At 43.5% G+C, this 24407-nt stretch overlaps 1 protein-coding gene across 2 annotated transcripts in view; it reads left to right on the top strand.

Annotated features, from left to right (window-relative positions):
- The window catches only part of TACC2 (transforming acidic coiled-coil containing protein 2), a 129622-nt gene that overhangs the window by 31136 nt on the left and 74079 nt on the right, over window positions 1-24407 (top strand). For both annotated transcript variants that reach the window (XM_037399281.1, XM_037399282.1), the window contains exons 4-5: window positions 15852-15977; window positions 23662-23793. In XM_037399281.1, coding sequence (XP_037255178.1) covers window positions 15852-15977; window positions 23662-23793 — 258 coding nt within the window. The remainder of the gene's footprint in view (window positions 1-15851; window positions 15978-23661; window positions 23794-24407) is intronic.

Here is a 24407-nt window from a genome sequence, read left to right as displayed (position 1 = left end):
TGAGCGGTCTGGTCTGTCTTTAGCAGGTCCAACATGCTGACCAGTCCAGTTTTTGCTTGAGCTTAAAACTGGTTTTGTATAATTGAATTTCAAGCTGTATTCCATACCCTGTATACTTTGGTCACAACAGTTTTTGCTGCAGGGTAGTTTCCAGTTTTTACTGCCCTTTAATCCTTACAGAGGATAAACTACAATAGCTGTACAAAAAAAGGTGCACATTTCTAAGAGCTGACTGTGGGGATCTGGGTGTGAAGGAAAGAACTCCAGCGAGAAAGAATCCTCCCCAGCTTTCAAAATAAATAGTAGTAAGAAGTATATTATATTTAGGAGAAGGAAATGGCATGTTCTGAATTATTTCACCATTGTTTTCTCCCCCTCCTCTGCTTCTGTATATCTCCATCTCTTACAAAACCTTTATGTTGAAACCTCACCTCACTGTGGGTGAGGGGGCAAAGCTGTGTGATCTGACTCTTAAATCCTTGTTAGGATTTCTTCCTGTGGAGGAAATAGAGGTATTTCTTTCCTTTGTGGCTATGGTACTGGGAGGAGGCTGGTCTTGGGTTGAACCAAGATCCAAGAACTGTCTGAAGTGACTCCCGCCCCACCTCCCTTAGGGGTGGGACAGCGGCCAACTAATAAGAAGAGCCTTTGTGTCTGAAGGCAATAGTACAGCACCAATAACTTCCCTTCAAATCTTCACTAAAAAGGACAAATATTTTTGGAAAGGAGGTAGTGGCTGAAGGATTAGCCCCACTTTCTTGTGGAAGTACAGTTGTGCAGAAGTAGGGGAGGGTTGGATTTTGGCAAACCTGTCTGTCAGCACTGAAAAGGAGTAAAAAATAACCCATTATTTGATGGTTTTGACATTTCTCTCTCTCTACCCAATCTGTGACTGAAAACCTGTGTTTGTGATGGCCATATCTGGACGACAAAATGTTGCCCTTCCCACTTCCTTTTGGGCATCCAGCTGCTCCATTTTGCTGTCTGAGTTTTACTTGGAAAGAAAGATCAGGACTTGAAGGTTTTTGGGGGTTTTTTCCTCCTTTTGTAATGTCTACACCCATACATCTTCATTCTTTTATGGAAGGAGAAGGAATGTTCATGTCCTTATACCCTATGCCACTGAAATGGTCCTCTTTGCATCATGACCGATGGCAGATGTTGAGCAAAACATGGAGCAAAATCAGAAATTATGGCAAAATTTTAGGGATGTTTAGAGGTCACGTGGAGTTTTTTGATAACTTCCTGTAATTCAGCTGGCTGGTACATACAAACTGACATTGCCTCTTGAAAAAAGTGCTGAGAGAGCTTTTTCAAGTGGAAGCTCTGAAGTCATTCCCAGCTGTGCACCTGTAAGGTACGGAGAAGAGATTGCATCATTTGCCGATTCTTTGGTTTGGCAAAACCCTCGAATTGTTAACAGCCTTTTGGGTGTTCCAGGGTTGCAGAGATACTCACGGACGCAGCTTGGGGTGGGTGAACACTGGAAGAGGGCAAGGAGTCATAAGCTTGCTGCAAGCAATGACACTCACTTTGCAATAAGGTGAGGTTCTTCTCTGCACCCCTCAGCAGAACCAGTTTGCTGCGCAGAGCAGAATGGGCTGTGCTCGCTGCAGTGCCAAGCAATATGCCCAGTGCCTTCACCTGCTTCTGATGCAGGAGGGCACTGTGCAGGCCTGGCGTTCCCAGAGCTTCTGCTGCTGCTGCTGCTGCAGATTAAATTGGCTTCTTCTGGAGCTTACACAGCAGAAGCAATCCTTATTCCAGCCTGTCTATGCAAATCAACAGACAAGACTCAGTGCTTTCATAGCTGTACTCATGCAAATGCTCATTCTTCCTCTGTGGTGCCTGAACCTTCCTTGCCGGCTGACCTGCTTTTCACTATATGAGTAGCACATAAAGCCAGATGTAAAGGGCAAGGAGGCTGTGGCACTGCACTGCTTTGGAGTCAAGTGTTTCTTAACAGTTTTGGCACCGCAAGGAACTTCACCGGGAGGGCCCTTTCCCAGCTATAGCACTATATTGTAGGCGCTCTCCTGTCGCTGCCAAGGGTTTTGCAAGAATAGAGGTCTGCTGCATTGACTCACATTACTTATAGATCTAAATAATATTCTTATATGGGAAGTACGTTGCAGCAGTTGGCATCAGCAAAGCTACTTGAAAAATGTTCTTTATGTCCTATGCACAGATCAGACAAGATCTTTCAATTGGTCCAGACATACTTCTGGATTTGCTTCATGCCTTGTTCTTGCCATCAAAAATTGGCAAGTTCAATAAGTCTGAAAAGAATATTCACTTCTTAGTAAATACCGACTTGGTCTTTTTTGTCTGTATAACAAATACAGTATTAAATATTTTAACAGTCTTGGTGGATGAGATATGGAATGTAGAACTGCTTTTCAGATCAGTCAAGTGGGTTTTGAGCACTAAGGCTTTGTGTTGCTAACATCTGAAAACAAGAGTTTGGAGTTAAAAGGAAACATCAAAATAGTGATAATGCAGCTGGCTTTATTTCTTCTTTTTTTTTAAAACTTCAAAATTAACTCAGGTGTGCAGCATCTCAGGATCACAAACAAAGGGAAAAACTAGCTGAAGGTGATTTTCACATAAGTGAAATGTACAAAATTAATCAGGCTCTTTGTCTCTCTTGCCCTTCTTCCTTTGCATCTCAATTCTTTCTCTTTATTTCCTTCCCATCCTACTGCCATTCTTATCCTCAGTAGGTGCAACTGTTAGTACAGTTGTGCTTTTGGGGATGCAAGCAGTTCAGCCTGCAGTCCTTAACTAAATTACCTGTATGGGGAGTTCTGTGGGATTTTGTCTGTGTGAAATCTGTGATATTGAATTTTGGTATTTTTCTATTCGCGGAAGAGTAAAATCAAGATAACTCCACTGTTATCCAACAGACATCTCACATTGCTTTCGAAGACTTACTCCAATGGATACCTTTGACAGAATTGACTGCTGTTTTAGGCAGTGTCTAAGTCAGCATAAAGTATTTATAGAATGCTGATTTGATCATATCCCTTGTTGTACCCAAAGCACATGCCAATGGAAAACCAGGTATGTGATACCGTGCTGGTTATTTTTTTATTTTATTTACATATGCCTCTGCTATACAAGAGTATAGAAGTAAATAATCTCTGGTCCTGCCAAATTGCTGATACTTCTTGCAGTATTGAAAACATCCTGTAATACTTTTGAGAACCATAGTCACATATTCGTAAGGTAGATATTGACATGGATGGGATACATGAATTGCTGTCTTCACACATCCCTTCTATGTTTCTCAAGAAATTACATTTATTCAATCAAATACAGGCATTTGCTAAAGGAATCCAGCATGGACACTGTAATACTTCGTCCAATAACTGGACAGGCAGTTTAGCACCAATTTTTGTCTTCTTTTCTTACTAAGTTAAAAATTACTTTCAGATTACTTTTTTTTTTCCCTGATTAGCTTTCCCGAGATGTATTTTTCAACCTTGCTTCTTCCAAGTAAGCTGCCTATTTTCTCAAAATTGTTTTTGCATATCCTACAGATCCCCATATTTTGTCTATTCTGACTCTATCTTCTGGCTTCTTGCAAAATTGGGTACCATGAAGCTAGTTCCACTGTCCCTGCTTGTAATAGAATATGCAAAGCAGGATTAGCCCCAGCTTTGAACCCTGCTCTGAGAACAGCAATTACAGACACGGGCATGTTCTCCATGACTTGGATGTGGCTTCCTTCCAGTTCTTCTGCATCTTGGCATGCTTGCATTGCACTAGTGCTTCTCAACCAGGACTACTCTGGAGACATGTCTGAAGAGCCAGAACTCCATAGTACTTGCCTCCTCGTCCTTTGCTTTCTGTTTTTTCTCCTGCTGTCTTTTATGTTGATGTCCTTGAAGCCTCTCTTATCAATATTGGTCCAGGTATATGGAAACCCACATGTGCATTGCTATTAGCAGGTGGGGCTTACTTAGATATTGCTATTCCTCAACATTTGGGAACTCTGAGAATGTCAAAAATTGTTAGATGGATCTGTTTGGGCCTGTTCATCTACATTCAGCGTGACTGGTTAATGCTTATAGTAGAGTCTCTCTGGCCTAAAAGAAGCTCTGCATCTCAAATTGCAGGAAGTGTGGAAAAGTTAATTGCTCCAATCAAAGGCTTAATTGTTCTGGATTCTAAGGTCACTCTGAAATGCTGAGTGCCACCATTCTGTGCTGTTGACAAGAGCCAGCCCTAATATGTTAGTTAATCTTGTTCTCCTTGCTGAAATTTGCTTGGGATCTCCTCCCAGACTAAACATTTCCTGATGAACTCTTCTTTATTCACCCAGGCTTAGTTCTTCCTCTTCCTCTCCATGTTAGGTACCTGCCCCATTCATCCATGGTCCTTAGTAAAATAACTGGCTGTCTGAAAGCGCCCTAAGACTCTGCAAGGTTATTTCCAGTTTAATTTCATTAATTTACTTTTTTTTTTACTTCTTGGTACATTCCTTTCAAGACAGCTGTGTGAAAGAAGGCTACAGCTGCAGCCTACCCTTAAAGTCAGTAAATGCTGGGCCAAAATCTCTGCTCCAGTGGAGTGATATCAGCAAAGAATTTTTGCCCTGAGCCTCTAACAGATCAGCCAGGGAGAATGCTGCACAGATCCCTTCTCACCCAGAGCGTCCTACAAGCACTATACTCCCAGTTATCCTGCTTTGCTTAAATAAGGGGGATAACTAGATTTTTCAGCTGATAAAAAATTGAATTAGGAAAATAGGCTGTATGTAGACAAGCAGGATTTAAATGTTTCATTGGCCTGAACTACCTGGTGTTTTCCAGCCTCAGACCTGTAAAGCTTGGCCTCTCTGTAAATGATGCTCTGAAAAACAGAGAGCACTTGGTTCATGAAACTGAAACTCATCAAACTGCTTTTTTGATTCTTTTTCAGCCCCGTTTTCCGTAGCTCCTCTGGCTAGAAACACAAACAGTGTAATCAATAAGGCCTTTTTTTTTTTTTTTTCTAAGGCACTCAAGAGCTTATGTAAAATCTTTGGAATTTGTTAGCATGATAACATTGTTATGCTCTCCTAGTTGATAGAAATATCAAAGCCAGCTAAGAATAACTCTGCAGCAGACACAAAAGTATGGATTTGTTTCCTGGAGTGAAAGCAAAAAACATGTATGCATTGCTCAGTTTCTAACAACTAAGGAAGAAATTGTGGCTGTCATGAAAATAAATGGACACTTAAAATTCCCATTCTTAACAATGTCATTAAATGAGTCAAAATACAGAGTTAGTTTTGCTGAATATTTAAAAGTCTCCAAGATTTTCTGTATCTTCTCTTTTTTCTTTTTCTGAATGCGATGGTACCTGAAACTTCTGTTGCACGCAGCATTCTTCAAATCTTGTTCTTATGGTAGAAACTTCAAATAAACTTGGTTTGCAAGAGAAGTTATCACTGGAATTTGTAAGGCTTTGAGTCTAGGAAGGGGTTTCCTAAAAATAAATCTTACTTGTTTGGAAATTTGCAAGATGGCAGTTTCCCATCACTGTGATCCTCCAAAATGTAATGGGACAACATTAAACTTCCCTTTTTGTCAAGGGAGAAAGTTAAACTAAAAGTCTGGGAATTTAAAGAGATGGCCATCCTAAAGCCTCACCAATAAAAATTGCTGGAAATTGCACAACCTGATTTTCAACCACCACAAACAATGGTTGTGGGCAATTTCTACATGGAAAGTAGTGGAAATACAAGGTTCAGGTGTTTGTTACAGAAGTGGCTTGGATATCTCAGCCAGGCTGCTCTGCAGCTAGTTGGGTCTGTGGTTTTGCAGAGTGTATGACTATGAACTTCTGATTAGGAAATACAAAAGAGAAACTCCTCTTTAATTGTAAACAAACAAGTATATTTACATTGTTTCCTTTGTTGCAAATGGCCTTAAAAATGGGTAATAAGTTTTCACAAAGAACAATTTAAAATCACCCCCCCACATTTTCTTAAAGTTTAGTCCCATGATGCAGCCGTATTGTTCAGAACAAACATAGGCATTGCTGTTTTGCCAGCTTTTTCGCAAGTTTATCACAAATATTGTAGTATTTGTATTTGCTTATAGACCTGTAATAACCTCAGTTTAAAGAGCTGGAGAAGCCTTTTTTTCATGCTTACAGGGAAAAACTTGACAATCTGATCTGAGTTTATCCTGTATTCTCAAAAACCAGAATTCAAATTTAAAAGAAAAACTGTGTGGGTGTTTTAGTTTGGGTTGTTTTTCTTTTTTTTTTTTTTTACATTTGTTTCATGTAACATTCTTTCTAAGCCAATTTCATGGGTTTTTCATAGTTTTTTTAATGGCTTACTCATTCCCTCCTCCCTGCCTCCCCCGCCGCCCAAGTGCTTTGGTTTGGCAAAAGTGACATGGTTTATGGGGAAAACCCTCTGAGTGAATTCACAGGAGCTGGGCATAGCGGGTCGGCATGGTTTCCATCAGGAGCTTTCACCAGGTGTCCACCCACTGTCTTAAAGCACCCCGACTATGGAGCACAGCCTGAATGACAAGGTCTCTGATGACATTTCTCAAGTCATAGTCCATCTGAAAACACAACCTAAAATGATGTCCTGGATTCTAGCACTTCTGGAGGTACTGAACTTAAGTACCTTTAATTTTCCTGTAATTCAATTTCCCATCTTCTTGAGTGTAGGGTTAAAATATGCACCACATACACCTGGAGAGAATATTCGTGCAGTCCTGCAGTTAGGAGCAGCGCGGGATGTGGAAGCTTGGGTGAAGCATGTATATATGTATATAAAAGCATATACACATATATATTTTTATATATATATGCTCTCTGCCTTCCAGCACCATGTGCCTATATCATGTCAGGTAACTATGTGTCACCACAAGAACTTTGTTGTACCTGTGTTGTGAACTACTTGGTATTGCCAAATGAAAAAGAAGATTGTTTCATTTAGGGTTTCCTCAACCCTTAAGATTGCAACCCGACTTCTCACATATAGCTTGGTAAATTTTATTTTCATGGGCACAGCCATATGTAAAAAAGGAAAAAGGGGGGATCTGGCAAAGATAAAATCCTTCGCTCGAATGCAAACTACTGTTGTTGTTTAAAAAAATTTAAAAGCATTAAAGAAGCCCTGCCACTCCCCCTGGTATAAGCCAGCCTGACGCCTTCTGCCCTTTCCTTGAGGCTGACTGTTCCCTGGGAGCTAGGGAAGGGCCCAGGCTCCAGCGGGGCCATGCTGCAGGCTGTCTCCTGCCGCCGAGTCCCTCTCATCAGCACGCTCAGCGCTCCCATCCAGCTCCGGCCCTCCGGAGAAGTCTCTTGCGACACTTACCGCTGCAGCGCTTTGATGTGCGGGCTCCTCGCCTCAGCCAGACGGCCTGTCACTGCCGGCTGCAGCCCGAGTCAGCCCTCTCCTCTAATTGTCTCCTCAGTCTTGCTGGGAGGTTGCTTATCTCTGGTTTTCCTGTTGCTTTTCAGCTTGTTTCCTCTCTCCTCCCCCCAGCCTTCTATTACCATCGTGCAAGCACACCTTCGCGCCGTGTTCCTGGGGTTAGTTCCTGCGTATCGCTTTTGCTATGTTTAAGTAGCAGAGGACACTGGGAGGAAAGTGGAAATGTTTTTGTGGCAAAGGTGGGTTGAGACTGGGTTTCGGTACAGCAAGAGGCTATATTCATAACAGGGAGAGGCATGTTATTTCAGAAAAATGACCATTTTATTCCAAAAATGCTTAATTTGGGTTTGCTAGCTGGAATGTAGGTAGTCTGTGTCTGTGGCTTTGCGCCAGACTGAAATGCTGCTTGCAAGAAAATCAAAATTTATTTTAATGAATCTTACTCTCTCCAGGGTTTCCCCCCTCCCCCCCCCCCTCAGGGCTGTTATACCTGCAGAAGCTATTTCTGAAATGGTTTCCAGATGGCAAAAGAGTTTGGTTCCCCTCAAAATAAGAAGGTGGCTGAAGGCTTGTACCTGTATCAGAAATCACAGGCACTTTTTCCGCGCCCGGTTTCCTGCTGCTTGGGAGGCAGGATATGTGAGACCTGCTCTCCCCAGAAACTTTAACTCTCAGCTTGATCCTAATTCTTGCCATCAGAGCGGATACTACTGGCTACTGGTGCTGTAGCTAAGTGAATTCTCCACGTACATGCCTGGTGTTTGCCCCTCAATAAGCCATACCTTGCAGCCCAGGTGATGTTGGTAGTCTACGTGTTTTACAGCATTTTCACCCATGACAGTATCTGACTTGGTCTACGGTGGTCATTTGGTATATTCTTCTATTTTCTGTACAGATACCTGAATTGTTAAAAGCAGCAATGAGCGCATCTAGGGGAAATCCCTGCCATCTGCTTTCAGACTAGATGTGAAAGTTCTCCTGTAACACAAAATTTACTTGGTCAAATATTTGTTCCTTCCTTTTGCTTACAGAAAATTGAACAAGGGCTAGAAGGAAAAACCGTTCAAGAGTAAAAAAGAATATTAAAAATTAGTATTAACAAATTGATTAATAGCTTTTTCCACCTGAGGCTCCGTTCTGAATTGATGCTTTGAGAGGTCCAACTGGTATCATTGCTGTACCCTAACATTACAAGGAGATGCACGGTTCTGCTGAGAGCTGGGCTGAGTTCTGAAGAGGAAATGCTAGTTTTGTCACCCAAGCAGGTGCAGCTGGTACCACAGTTGAATGTCCAGAGTTTGGGCAGAGAGCACACAGAGTCAGCTGGGAAACTGAGCTAAATGAAGTCCCTGTAGCCTTCATTTTACATTTTACAGTACAGCATTTTACCTAAAATATCTAAACTAGATATTTGGTAAGCAATGAACCTACCTGACTGTCTTGCTGCAGGATAGGTATTGTAGACATTTTGTCTATAGTTATTGTATGACATGTTATAAACACGATAATGATCTCCCTGGGTAGAGACTCAATTAATTCCTTGGGTGCTGGCAACTTGTATATGCAGTTTGGTGCATCTCAATGCAAAGGCTTAATTACCTGTAAAGCCATTCTTTTGTGTAGTAATAAACCTGCCGGAAGCCTAAGAGATTAATAAGGGCACACAACTAATTAAAACTGCTCCATTTTCTTATAGGTAGAGAAACCTACAAGAAAACCTGTGTGACATTAGGAGCTGGAACTTAACACAAGAATTAGACTAGGAATAAAAAGGGTTGCTTTGTGTTTACAGCTATAAAGTTTCTGTGAAAGTTGTGAGGAACTTTTCCTGCATCCTGAAACTTTAAAAAAGTTATCTCTAAGGTTGGGCTAAACACCATTCCCGCATCCCGAGTCTTTAAGAAGTTGCCAAACACCATCAACAAGGCGAGGCTCCGATGAAGTGGTTTTTGACATGTCAGGAGGTATCTGTGCGTGCTGTAAGCGCTGCACACGCTGTGATTTAATCCCTCCACATCCCCCACCGCGTGCTGTGCAGCGGATGGAAACTCCGAGCAGCCACCGGGCTGCCGTGACTCAAAAAGTCCTGGAAGACATTCCACCGCAAAACCAGGAGAAAAAACCCAACAACGACAAAAAATAAAAGCAACCCGAACCAAAAGCAAAGCAAACCCCACGTGGGATCCCCGGCTCCCCAGCCGGCAGCCGTGGGGCGGAGGCGCGGCCCCGGCCCCCGGAGCGGCAGGCGGGCGCGCCCCCGGGCTGCCCGCGCCACCCCGGCCCGCCGGGAGGGGACGCGGGGCGCGGCGGGCCCGGTGGCTGCGGCCTTTCCTCGGGGAGCCTCATGGGAGGAGCCTCCGCGGAGCAGCTCCGGGCTCCTGCTCATCGGCCTTTTGTGCGCTCCAGCTCGCCCCAGCTGCCGCGGCCGGGGCCGGGCTTGGCGGGCGGCAGAGCCGCTGCTCCCGCCCGGGATGGTGGAGGTGGAGGGGACTGGTGTGAAAGCGGCGGCCTGCGGCGGGCTGGCGGGCTGGCACCGAGGATGACTGAGAGCAGCAAAGCTGGTGATTATTTCCTGGCCTTGGTAAGTAGGCACTTGTGAGGGGAAAGTTAGCCGAGGAAATAACAAAAGCATTGTGCGGCTACGGGCTGTGTCAGAAGCTGAAAGGTAGCTGTTGTTTACCACCGCTCTTCTGCCTCTCAAAAGATTATCGCACTTTTTGTTTGTTTGTGTTTTTTTTTTTTTTTGCCTTTGAACAACTTTTGGAAAAGTAACACTTCGCCGAGCAAAATGCCCTGCTGCGCTCCCAGCTGCCTGCAGCTCTGGGCTCCGATCAGCAACCCGTGCCTCCGGGAGGGGGGCAGTGGCGCTGGCTCCTGCCCTGGCTTGTGGTCAGGTCCCGCCCGGCTTCGGGGGTGAGTGCGGAAGGCACCGAGAGACTTCAGGTTTCCTAGCTGGAATTTGGCAACTTTTAAATTCTGCGGCAGTGACATCAAGGACGTGACTGAGAGACCTTCAGAGAAGCTGGATGGTGGTGACGGTTATGGGCTTTTTATAATGATTGACAGTTATTACAGCAAATATGCTTATTCATCCTGTACAGGTGTGATTTATACTTCCAACACTTTTATGTGGCTTTCTGTTGTCCCTCTTTTAGCTTGTGAAGGAAGTAATACTGTAGCGCATGTTTTGGTCCCCTTAAGTCTTTTAATCTAAAATAATTGTATTTGTTTAATGAAATAGCTCCCCATAATTTTTAGGTTTTAATGTGACCACAGTAATGTAGAATACTCAGGCAAAAAAAAAAAAAATCCTGTTTCATGGTTATGTCTAATCACATTAATGATCAACACGTGTTACAAAAATTAAGGGACTTCTAAGCAAGAAGGGTTGGGTGAGAGAGGAAGTCCGAGCCCTCAGGTAATGAGTGACTAAACACCATCCCCTGCCAAGATAACTTCTTTATCTTGTCAGGATTTCCACAAGCACTGCCAGAAAAGTATTGCTTCTGCGAATTACTTACTCTCCGTTGTCCCGTGCCCAGATTGCCTGACAGCGATAGCACTCTTCCCGCTGGCCAGGTCACCAGGAGTTACCTGCACGGTTTGCCAGCTGCTGTGCAGGTACCTTTCTGGGGCTGCTTTTTGTAGGTGGGGTATTGCCTTCAGGAAGTCTTTTAGCAGATGCTTTTATTTCTCCAGAATGCAGTTTCTGCGTTTGTTTTCCTTTCTTACTCTGTTCATACGGCAGTTTGCAGTACGTGAGGGGTCTGTTGGTGCTGGAAGCACAGCCGTGTGCCGGGAGCCAGGCAGCCGCACGGACCCGCATGGACTGCTGGCAGCCCACAGCCTTTGAGAGATACAGCTGGCTCCTGTTGCTCAGCCGGGGTGCTGGCAGCTCCCTTCCCTGGGGACAGGTGTGACTCAGGTGCTGCCCAAGCTGCTGTGGGCTGGGCTGGCTCTCCCTGGGTGCTCTTAGTACCATTAGTCAGCATCCAGACCTGTCCTGCTCATTGCTTGAGCCTGGCTCAGAGGAGGAACATGTAGATCTCAGACACTGGAATTAATTCCCCCGGGAGCCAGTTCTGGTATCTTGGTGGTGGTGTCTTTTCCATAAGTGCAGAAATGCCGTGCAGAGCACATCAGACTCTTGTGTCCCCTGTATGACAATCATTTTATTTATTTAATTAACGCATGCCAGTTCATCTCTTGGATACCTTCATTGCTGTGTTTGTACAGCACCCGGCTCAGCAGGACTGAGCCTGGCTGAGGCGTGCAGAAGGTCCTGCAGTGTGAATACAAATGCTGATACGAGGCACTTAAGGCATAGTTTCTCCTTCAGAGTACAGAAGGAATTTGAGAGATTTTTCCAAAACCACATTTTTAAATGCATAACTAAGTCCTTGCTGGGCTTACAAAAGGCAGCATCTTTCCCAAAACTTGAACTTTTGACTGTGAACGTGTGTTTAGCTGGTAAAAGTAAGTCCCTGGTTGTATCTATGCATAGTGACCAGCAAAAGTAACCAGTGACCCCAGTCATTGTTACGTCTGAGCTTTGAAAGCTGTTGCTGGCCTATGGACTTGCCCTATGGGGACATCATTTAGTTATATGGATGTCCTCTTAGTTCATTGGGAAATAAAGCCAGGTTTCCCATTTCAGTCTTAGCATCTTGTATTTTTCCTAAAACTCTATTAATTTAAAAATTGATTTTAAATTACCTCACAAGAAGTAGGGGGGGACGGGGGGAGAAAGAGCGGTTTGTTTGCTTTTAATCCTGTGCTGGTATTTTATGCAGCACTTGGCTGAATTGCTTCCTGAGCAAGATTAGGTTTAGTTTCTGATGCCAGTAATGTTGATTCTAATCTGAGAAATAGCTTACCTCCTACTCTGCTAAATCATGTTGACAGGAGTCCCAACAATCATGAAAATATTTTTGAAGAAGTACCAAAAGTGCATAGAGTTGCTATAGCAGGTGATTGTTGTATTTTCTACACATGAAGTTTATGTTGATGAATGTGGCTAGTGTATGAGGTAAGCTACAAAATACAGTATGAGAAACTAAAAATTAGTATTGTGAAGGAATTACTTAATAAAATAGATGAAATTTTGTAAGGTGCAGTGTGTCTGAATGAATGAATTTGAACTGATGTAGATGCTGCTAGATCTCTTTCCCTTGCAAAGAACTGCAGTGTAAGTACTTACCAGAAATAGCAAATCCTGTCAGTGTTTTTCTGTGATTACTATTTTTTTCTTGCGTATGCGTGAATTGAGGCTCAAAAGTTTGACTCTTTGGCCCAAGTTATTACAAAGCCAAGCATGAAATCCAGAGGGTTTTGTCTGTATGCCTAGCTGTACACCATGAGCAACATCTCATATCTGGAAGAAAACAAAATAGCGGGTGATGAGAGTGCTGAGAGATCAGTCCTGCCTTGTGGTTGTTGGTGTCATTTTCCAGAGGTTTCTGGAGAAAGAGCAGGATGTATAAATCTTACTGTTATCTCATTAAAAGCAACCACATGTTTGGGACTAGGAGATAGCAGGGCTTGAAATGCTTATTTGTTTCCCTTGGAGTAAATTGGAGCTGTTGTTGACTGTTCAAAGGGAGCCACATCCAGCTCTCCTGACTGGAAAAACTGCTGTTGGGGGGTTGGTGCCGAGGAGCTGACCCTGGTTGCCTCTGTGTCCGTGCATGTAAAGCTGTGCTTTTTAACGTATTTTAAATACATTTCCTGCCTTGGTTTGAAAGCTTCTTACAGAGAGAGAGGTCAGACCTGCTGTGTTTAAACAGAAGAAATTACCTAGGTTTATGCAGTTATTTCTCATTCATTCATTGGTATTTAATGACGACTATGGGTCAAGCTTTGTCTGACACTTGCTGTTTGCATACCTGCCTTCTAACAGTGACTTGGAAAATCGCTTTTCAAGGATAAGTAGAGGCTGTAAAAGTGAAATGATGAAACTCAAAAGCCTAGGGACACTTGATGGGTAATGTCTTTCACTTGTGACACACTAATAACAGACTGAACCCCTTGCTCTTTGGGCTGAATTTAGTCTGCTCGTTGCAGCTGTTAGTAAGCAACTGCTTGTTAAACTGTGAGGTATTTTCCTTTGAAAAGTATTTCAGTCATGCTTGTCATAAGTAGAATTTGGAAGTCATTTTAAGTAGATCCTCTTCTAAGACTTGACCCAGAACTTGGGCAATGGAATGGAAGAAGGTTGTGGCCTTTTTACAGAGCTCAATTCTTGGAACAAATTGGCCTAAAGGGCTGCTGGCAGCCCAGGACTTAGAGCAGGGAACTGGTGGCAGGCACCTGTGAAGGAAGAAGGTCGCGATGCCCAGGAATGTCAGTGGTAGAACTAGTTTGAGCAGCTTTTGGATAGCTTCATTGTTTGTCCTGCACAGAGCGGGGTGGCTTGGCAAGGAGCAGCTTTGTCGTCACCTCCCCTAGCCCAAGTTTTAAGTTACATTGTTCTTCGTAGACTGTATGAAAATCAGTCTGGGAGTTCATCACACAGGAAATGTGAGTGGTAGTGGGCAAGTGCTTCACTTCTCACCAGACTGGAGCACACTAGTACAACAGCTTCAGCTGGGGTTTTGGTTTTCACTGTACTTTCTACACGTTCACAGGAAATGTAGCTTTGTCAGTAGCCAGTACAAGACCCACCCACCTGTGTTTTACTCCTTGTGTATATGAGCAAAAAATTGCAATGTCCTGTTGCCAAGATCTGCTTTCTAAACACTTGTTTTAAGGCAAAGCAGAGGGGTCACCCCAGTTTGTGGTTTAAATATATGCAACTCTTAGCAATGAATGAAGGCTGGTCCTTTTACACTAAGAAGAAGGGCTTAAGAACTTGTAAACAGCTCAAAGGTTTCTACAGTAGACAGGGTCCTGAGGTGTGGTTAAACCAGAGGACATGCAGACAGTTAATTGCTTAGTATTGTAATTAGATAAAAGTAATACTGCTAAGCTTAAAAAATAATCAAATGTTCTAGGCTGTTCTGAGACCTGCACTCAGTGCAGTGGGTTGGTCCCCCTCTTGTTAGTGTTGGCATTAAGGAGAGCGGAATGCTACTTGGCCTGTCAGGGATGCCATGGACAAATAAACTGCACTGAGTGCAGAATGATGCTGTCATAACTCTGGAAATTAAGAGCAGAAACACTGGCTTACAAAGGATTACAGATCCTTTTATTATCTATAGTAAAAGAATTAGAAAACAAGCTTGACAGATCATTTTTCCTGTATGAATGTGTTACAGAATCCTTCAGATAGACTTACACTTCATGCATGTTATTCAGACGGTAGCCTTCACTCCTTACCAGAATAGCACTGATACTATTCTAGTGCAGTTTAATTAACTTCTTTTGTTCTTTGAAGCAAAATTAAACTACAATAGAGAATCATACTAGATCTCTGGATATGGAGTTAGGTAAGGAAGTAATCATTTAGAGTTAAGGTTGAATTCTGTGATTTAGGGCTTTTCATTTTTGAGCTGAAATCCCAAAGGCTGAGTGACAGTTTTAAGTTTATACTCCTCTGCTCAAAGCAATCTGTGTATTGTTCCATCCATCTATTTCAACCCCTGTGCAGGGTTGTGTTCACTTGGTAGTACAGGAAACAACATGGACAGAAGGGGGGTCAGGAAAGCAGCGTCTTAAAACTGAGCCACTTCAGTGAACCTGCAATGTGAAACTGGAACTCCAATTAAAGGTCACATTTTACACTTTATAAAAACCTGAGGATTTTGGGGAGTTTTAGGGAAAACAGACACTTCCAGGGCCCTGGTCTCTGGGTAACCACATGGGAAAGTCAGGCTGAAGTAGGCAACAAAAACAGTTTTCAGGGTGTTCCCATGGTTTGGTGTCTGTTAAAAACAAAAAACCCCTCACCCTTCTTCAGCAAGGCTCCTTTCCTTCTTGATTCAAGGGTGTGTTTCCAAACTGTTTTCTTTTACAGACATAGTGCTGGTGCTCAGCTGCACCCTGCTTTCCCCAGGTATGGGGCAAGGCTGGGTGTCTCCCTCTGTGTGCTCCCTGCAACGCCTGGGACACCTTTGTCTGACTCTGTACTCCTGCTGATGAGCCCTCACACAGCTTCGTTGGCAGGGGAAAGTTCAGAAAGGTTTCTGAACAAGGAATTCTTGCCATTTATCTTGTTCAAGCAGTAGCTAGTTTTCTCATTTGCTTTGTAAAATCAGAATGAAAATCGGTATAATTTGCCATTGGATTGTACTGTCTCATTGCTCCTGCAGTTGTAACACAGACAAAAATGCAGTAACTTCAGTCTGGTGGGAACAGTAGAGCTGTGTGCAAAAGCAATTTATATTAAAAATGCCGACTTTTGCTGCGTTCCCTAATGCACAAGTTAGCATACGCATGCTGAAGTCCGGGGGTTCGAACAGGCGAGTTCTGCAACAACTCAGACCTCTAAGGCTGCCTTTTTCCGTGTCTTTTCTCTCCGCAGCCCTCCTGGGCCAGGTGATGACATACAGTTGGCTTCTCCCCTTGACCCTTCCGAGCAACCCTTAGCTCTTCCTACGGCATATGGAAGTGTTGACCCCGTGGATGCTGCTGAGCTGACTGCAGCGAGGTATTGTACAGGGCCGTTGCAGCTGGGGCAGTGGGAAGCAGCTGCAGACCACTTACTGATGGGGGCGGGTGGCAGATCACAGAGGTCAGTGCTGGCTAAGAAATTGCTGTCACTCTTCTTGGATGGATATATTTCTGGTATGGGCAGTTGCTGATGGGTTTGCTGCGTCCGTAGTCAGTGGGGCATCTTTCAGTGGAAATCTTTACCAGAATTTAAATCTCCCTCTATGAAAACCTTCAAAGGAAGATGCTGTTTAACCTTTCCCTGAGATTGAATCACTTTGGCACATAGGCGGGTCATGCCATGTGACGGTGCAATGTATGCCCTATATTTTTTTAGGTGCTTTTACTTTTCTTGGAGTAGTACAAGGTAACTGATCCTTTGGGCATTTAATTTTGAGAAGTTCCTTAACAGTATAATGCTGATTATAAAGCATTCAGGTATCTCATTTCTGTTGGACACCAGGCTTTTTATCTGCTTTTAATTGCACTGAGAAGGGAAACTGTTGCTTTATATCTGCTGGTGGCAGTTGAGTCGTCAGGATCTTTGGCCACGTGAATTTGTCTTAACTGCCAGCAGTAGAGGAGGCCTTGTAGGGAGTGTTTACCCTTCAATGTGAATTCAGTGGAGTGTAAACATATACAATATATTTAAGCTAGTATTAAATTGGTTAGCTGAAGTAGCAACAATATGCTATCAAAGGTAGAAAGGAACTTGTGTGGTTTGCTCAATCCACCTTAAAAGCTGGGTGACTTTGCTGTTCAGCCGGTACTGGTCTTCCGTCAGTCCCCAGGCTGGTTAGTTGCTAATGCTGGCTGAGTGCATCTGTGAGAAACAAACTTTTTCCTACAGTCAGGGTAAGATGATCTAGAGGAGCTTACAGTAGGAAGCTAATGATGTGGAGTTCTTCCAGTTCTTGTAAGTTTTTACTCAAAGAGTTGTGTTTCATTGTTTTTAACAAATGTAATTGGGTTACTGGTGAGTGTTTGTGGATTCTGCTTTTTCTTGCTAATGGATTGTTGGCCATAGTAGCAAGGCAGTTAGAAGAGGATGAGCAGTAATTGAGGTGCAGCTATCAGCTATTTTCTGAATGTGGAGGAATGCAAAAAGACTAATGCCAGAAGTGCCAGGAAGATTTATATATGGTCTCTGGGCTACAGTCTAAAATAGACAGTTCAGTTGCCCTTGGGGTGATAGTTTGCTGTTTGTAGAGAAAAAGTCACACAAGCTGTTTATGATGAAATGTCACCTTAGGAAACATTTAAAAAGAGCAGTCAGAGTATTTTAATTTACTGTTTCTTGTAAAACTCATGAATTCACACTGTTCACATTCTTATCTGGATCTGGAATTTCAAGTTAATTATAACATACCTATTCTTTTGCTCTACTTCAGAACTTCTGTTTTTAGTATGTTTTTACTGTTAATTTCCAAAACTTAGTCTAGGGGTTCCTTGCTTCATCCCGGTTGCGTAGGCTGTGAGTGCTGGTGCTGAGCTGCAGTTAGCCCATACAGGGCGGCTGAGCCCAGGAGGGGTGAGGGCACACAGGCTGCAGCAACCACAGCATCTGGCTCTTATTTCCATATCCTGACCTTGAGGAAGGTGCAAGGATTTCTGCAAGGGTTCAGTGCTAAAAGTTGCAACCAGGGATGTTCAGCATGGAAGTAGGTAGTTTTTTAGTTTCTGAAACAGGACTGTGGTCAGCTAGAGTGAATCTGGCTGCAGATAGTTCTTCTACGTTTATTTGTTTTAATTTTTTTTGTTAATTTTTAAAAAAAGCTGCACAAGTTCACTCTTCATAGAATGGTTTGGGTTGGAAGGGACCTTAAAGACCATCTGGCTCCACCACCGTGCCCTGGGCAGGGCCCCCTCCCCCCAGCCCAGGCTGCTCCCAGCCCCATCCAGCCTGGCCTTGAGCACTGCCAGGGATGGGGCACCCACAGCTGCTCTGGGCAGCCTGGGCCAGCGCCTCACCATTCTCACAGTAAAGAATTCCTTCATAATACCTAATCTGAATCTACCCTCTTTCAGTTTAAAACCATTACCTATTGCTACAGCCCCTACTAAAAATTCTGTCACCATCTTTCTTCTAAGCCCCCTTTAAGTATTGAAAGGCTGCTATAGGGTCTCCCCGGAACCTTCTTTTCTCCAGGCTGAACAACCCCAGCTCTCTCAGCCTGTCTTCACAGGAGAGGGGCTCCAGCCCCCTGACCACCTCCGTGGTCTCCTCTGGGCTCGCCCCAACAGGTCCGTGTCCTTCTCATGCTGGGGGCCCCAGAGCTGGTCGCAGCGCTGCAGGGGGGTCTCACCAGAGTGGAGTAGAGGGGCAGAATCCCCTCCGCCACGCTGCTGGGGAGGCAGCCCAGGATTCAGTTGGCTTCCTGGGCTGCGAGCTTCTTGTCAGTATTGTTTGTTTTTCTTACTCCTTTGTTTTGCATCCTTGTTCTGCTTTAGACCTACAAGCCTACCGGTTCTCCTTGCACCTGTTTTTCCTGTCCAGGTTGTTGTTGCTTGTCAGTTTCTCTGTGAACCTTGCAAAGGTGTTCCATGTTGTCCTAGCAGGAGAAAAGCAGTATCTCCCGTGTGTGTGCCCACACACAGATGCAGCTGCTCGGCAGAAGAGGGGTTAATATCAACACAGGTGGACCCCTGCTTTAGACCCCCTGTCTGAGACAGGCATGGTGCAACTCTCTTCCAGCAGTAGCAAACACTGCTGACTTCTCTTTGATTTGGTCAGACCTAAACTGGTAACAACATAATGTTAGTAGCAAGTGAAAGTAGTATTCTTAAAATGCATTGGATTATGCTCACAGTGAGAATCAGTAGAAGGACTGGGCTTTTCTTATCGAAGGGAAGAGTTTTAGTGATGTTTCTTGTTTCAAGTCATTGCCTTATCCCTCATCTTTTCTTCACCTGTGACATGAAGCAGATTCTTGCCTTTGTAAGATGATCATACTAAAGCCACTGCTTTTTTGACATTTTATGTAGAAGTACTGCACCATTGCTTTTCAATGTGACTACAAAAAATGCTCTAATGCACACACACATGATGTCTCTGTCGATGCCTACTGGTTATACCTCAGAGCTATACTTTTGAAATGTTACCAGGGCTACTAGATGGCATGATGCTATCCCAGTCTGCCTGCAATAAAGTACAATTATAAAGTGGTTTTTCCCCAATATATTTAGTTATTTACTAATAAATTCCTTTTTTTCCCATGTATTTTCCCATCAGGGGTGTCACATAATGCAGATGCTGTGTACTTTGACAAGGAAAAATAATGGTTTGTATAAGGTAGGGGTCAGTTTGTGCTAAATGTTTTCCAGATGGCAGTGCATAATAAGAGTTCAGGTGGTCCCTCCATCTGTCCAGTCAAGAAATTGTATCTTTGTTTTGCATCTTGAGGATGACTGCCTCTCTCCTCTGCTGGTAATGTATTGATCAGGGACATGGTATCATGGCATCATCTGTTCAGTAAGTAGATTTTATTTACTGTATCTGCAGAGGAGTGCCCTGAAAAGAATTAGGTAAAAAGCTCACTGGCTGTCCTGCCAAGCATTTTTGTTTAGCAATGAAACTGAAAGGCCACGTTCACTCTGATTTGCCAGTACGCGTTGCACTAGGAGAAATTTTGGCTAGACATGTCTTTCTCTTTATGCTGCAGGTGCAGAGCTCTGCAACAGGACTTCTGTTTTATATGAGGAATGTTTAGGTTGGAAGGGCAGAGAAGGCAGGTAAATGCCCTGGCTGTACAGGAGCACAGCTTGGCCGGGCTCCATGGTTAGAGGTGCTAAAAATTTCTGAGCTATGTCTATCTGTTCCCTGCAACTTGCTGCCTCTCTCATGCACAAAAAACCAGCAAGTGCCCAGGAAAAAATGGCAGCTTGGAAAGCACTTCTTGTATGAGTTGTCTTTATGGTCAGGCCATAGGTAACAGGCAGGGGAGCCCAATCTGGTCCCCTCTACATGCTGAGGGAAGCTTCTGCTCTTGCATTTAATCTCCAGCTGAGGTTGCGGAGCTGCAGCACGGTGTTTAGTCCAGACCAGACAGAGCTGTCACAGCTCTGTTGTGACTACTAGGGAACGAAAGCTGTTCTAAGCCTGAGCTGGTGTTGGAAAACGTTGTTACCCTGCATCAGCCCCTCTCCCAGCTCCTGTTATACAGAGGGCACATAAAGCTGTCATAAGGGAATTTGTGATAGGTGACGCTGGATGCACTAAAAGCTGTGTTGCTTTATCTGCAGATGGCCCTTCCCTGGTCGCGTCGTTCACAGCCTGGGGACCTGTGATGCTCTCAGGGTGCTCCTCAGTGTTAGCAGCACAAGCAGGCAGGAATACTCAGGCTTATCTGTATGCGCAGATGGTCAGAAAGTGACTTCTGAGAATTACTTAAACAGACGTGGAGCTTGAAAAATGTTTGTTTTCTAATCAGCTCGACTCTACAGGGTAAAGACTGGCCAATGTATAGTATATAAAAATAATCATATATATTATTATTTATTATTACTATAGTAAATAATATATATATAAAATATACATGTGTAATATTGTGCACTGAGAAGACTTGGCCCTTTGGGTAGTATGCTTGCTACAACCATTAGAATATTACTAGTTGGAAAACTATTTTAACGGCAAATCTTGTTTTAGTAAGAGCTGTGGAGAGGCAGAGGTTTTAATATAGCCACCCCATGTCTGAGTTGATACCAGCAGTCGATAAAGGTACCTGAGTTGATGCAGACTCAGGCTGGAGAGTTTAGTGGACTCAGAGCCTGTGTTTTGGACAGGGTCGCTGTGCTGTGCTACCCTGCCTTCATTTGTGCAGCCTGTACTGTTTCTGAGCTGTTCTGCTTCTGCCTTGTCCCTTGTGAGCTTACTATGCCACCAGTGGGCAGCACCCATCTGCAGGTAAGGCCCATCTGGTAATGGACAGTAACCAGCAGCAATACTGTTGCATTTCTACCTGCAAACCATACTGAACAGTGCCAAAATTCTGATGTGGCATTATTAACCCCAGAGCTGGTGTGATTAGTTTTGCATCCTACTTTTCATGGCCTTGCTCAACACTCCTTGGTACTGTTGACCCCATGTCAGAGCAACAACAGTGGGGAAAAGGAGTGGAGGCAGCCAGGTGGGTACCTCCTGGTACTTGTGTTGGTGCTAGATGTCAGAGAAAGTAAGTGCCAACCCCATCTCTGTCGTGTTCCTTTACTTGCACAAGTAAGGCAGCTGACACTTGGCAGGAGTGGTCTTTGTGGAAATCCAGCATTTGAGGGTTGAGATGAGGCTCGGAAAGATGAAGGGAAATGATTTGTGGATTTTAACACACACGGATACTATAGCTTATAAAAGCGTAAACCCTGTGCTTTGTGAAGGCTGGGGAGCAGAGCTCTTCTGAAAACGCTTGTGTTTTGATAGCCAGTTTTGGTTTGCAGAACGTGTTAGGAATGACGTTAGTCAAACTGTGCCTCTGAAAATTTCATTTTATGTGGAAAGACTTAAAGGGGGAAGCCGAAGGGCTGCAGATGGGCAGTGGGGCCTGTGCAAAGGGTGTGGGTGAGAGGGGAGCAGGTGCTACTGTAAGCAATTAACTGGGACAGTTTGGTGTATGCATAACATAAGGTCCATAACTTTATGTGTGTTTGGTATTCTTGCTTGGCTGGGCCCTCTTGTGAACTGTTTGGGTTTTGCAATTCCTTGTTTACTCTCCAAACAGATGTTCATCATTGGCTTATTTTTAGTAGTTTACTTTTTGCTTTAAAACCTTACTTTCTCTAATCTTCGTGTGACCCTATATAGGCACATCGCCTTTGTGTATGTTTGATGCCATTACTATATTAGGACAAAGACTTTTTTAGCAAAGGAAAAAGTCCTTTGCATGAAAAAGGAAACGGCTTATTTATTTATTTATTTTAACTTGACGTGACTGAAAACTTAGGAAACCTATGCCAGTGTCAGTCCAGTTTGGACAAACCGGGGAAAGCGAAGGAAGGAAGGAGTGCATGAAGCAGAGGTAATTTTTCGGAAGAAATAACTGAGTAGTTATCCCATATGGCAAAAAGCAGCTTCATAGATATGAGCTGTCAAGATAAACCCCTTCCGGAAAGAGCTTTTGTGATCTTAGTAAGTTAGTGGATAAACACTTTGGAAAATAACTGTGCTGGTGCTTATAGGTACTGTAACTGAAGTTAGGGATGTGATTTATGTTTGTCCTTTGTTTGTGTACGTTTCTAAAGAAAGGAATAGTCTGTCCCTGAACCTTACTAACTTACTCAGTAACACAATTTAATCTGCCTTCTACAATTACAGTGTAATTACTGGGGGGGAGGGGAGAGGAAATTTTAAAAGGAATGGCTAAGATAGCTGTTTATTTTTAGTTCAGGAAACCTAAAAGAAGCTTCTCAGCAAAGGCCTGGTTCCAACATTTCGTTAAACGTTTGTGTCTGGATCTCTGGAAGCAGGAGCTGGCACAAGCATAGGCTTTTGTGTGTGGCTGCTACCCCATGACATCTGTGTCCCTCTGGTATGTCAAAGCTGCCCTGGAAAGGACAATGTGGTGTGACAGGACCCTGTGCTGCTCCTGCTTTTGAGACATGAAGTCATTGGTTATATAGCTCCTTTTCTGTCATTAGTTTAATGAGTGTGGCCGAAGCAGGGGGAGTAGTGTGGTTGCCAGTGTGCTTAAATGAGGGAGAACGCAAGTGAGCTTCTTCTGGAGTGATCTTTTGGATGCACGGGTGATTTACACTCTTAAACAGCATGAGAAGGCTCAGGAGAGAAGTGTTTTATTTGTGTTGCTGTCAAAAACTTTTTTTGCTAGTTTGAGTTTTGCCTAAGAAAACAGAAAGTTAATGGAGCTGCAATGGTGCATTCTGCCCTGATCTGCCTTGAGGAGAGAGGACGGCAAGACTGCCCTCCCCTGCGTGCCAGGCATCTGGGCAGATGGCTGCTTCCTCCTGGACTCTGGTTGGTGTCTGTGTGCAAGAACTCCTTTCCTGCAGGGACCAGGAGTGGGCATGCCTCCTCATAGGCCCCACAGTGCTTTCCCTTGCTCTGAAGAAACTCAGTCTTTCCAATCTGTGTTTACACGCTCTGGAAATCATTACGTGACTGTCAGGCTTCTGAGCTTCAGTCTTGTGGGGCTTTGCTGAGCCGAGGGACCTGTAGGAATTAACCAGTATAACAGTATTACAGCCCTGTAATCTTAACGTTCATGTCATGAGTTCAGGGATTATTGTGCTTTTAGCATTACAAGAGAGCTTTTAAAGTAAGAGAATTTTTTAGTCCCAGATTGCAGGTTTTTCTAAAAGGCAAGTCACTTAATTGAATGTTTGTGTTGTACACAGAGGAGAAAGGGCTGTTTGAGAACTGCAAAGTAGTCATTAGTGATTTGTTTTACTAATTTCACGTACAGTTACATTCCTGTGGCAGTTAATATTATGGTCTATAAGAGCTGTCAAAACTTTGCAGTGTTACTGGTTATATGGTCATCTGAGAAATCAAGTGAAATAAAGTTTGTAGGAAGAAGTAATTTGTGGGAGGTGGGAGAGAGGGAATGGGGGAGGGGATGATGTGCTCCTTGGAGCTCCTTAGTTCATATCCAGCCAAAGTTCATCATGAGGCTTCACTAAAGCTTCAATGAGCACTTCTGAAATTTGTCAGCTTATTTTTAATAATTGTTTTGCAGCACTTCCAAGCCTGATAGCTGTGAAGAAGTTGATAAACTCGTTTCTGAGGATGTATCTTTGGCTGCGGCCCCTGGTGATGGTGTAGAACTGCCTGTGCAAGAAACTGAAGGTTTCACAAGGGAAAAAAAGAGGTATTGTGCGATGTTATTTCATATGTTACAATAAATTTCCACGTCTGTACATCCTTTGCTTAAGAAAACATAACTGTTGTGAAAGAGGCTGAATAACTTTTAACAGGTGATTTGTTATGTGCACACTTTGTTGCTAGATTTTGAAACCAAATGGTAAACTATCAAGAAAGACCTGCTTACTCCAGTATGTTTACTCCAAAAGACCAGAAGAGGGAGCTTGGATTACACTGGTTATTACTATGACGATCTTCCGACTATTTTTATATTAATAATTTTAAAAGTTTTTTTCCAAATATTTTCCTTTCCTGAAGTTCAAGTTTGGTTTTGTTGTTGTTGTGTTGTTTTGGTTTGATTTGGGTTTTTTTGTGAAACTGTGCAAGACGAGATCGTATTCAAGAGGACTGTTCTACTCACCCCCCTTCAGAGGCTGCCTGCTTCTTCCCCACCCTGCACTACTGATTTGCATTGTAGTTGTCGGTACTGAAGGAAGAAGTTCAGCTTGGTTTTGCTCTTGCTGAAAAAATGTTGAATTATCTTGATTTCATAGTTAAGTGTTTCCTTCAGATTTGCATTGATTGGTGCCATAGTGTTTGGTAGATGGCTTAGCGCATTTT

The sequence above is a fragment of the Falco rusticolus genome, chromosome 9 (assembly GCF_015220075.1).
Source record: "Falco rusticolus isolate bFalRus1 chromosome 9, bFalRus1.pri, whole genome shotgun sequence".
NCBI lineage: Eukaryota > Metazoa > Chordata > Aves > Falconiformes > Falconidae > Falco > Falco rusticolus.
Note: the sequence above shows the minus strand (reverse complement) of the source record. Positions and strands in the feature narration are given on the sequence as shown.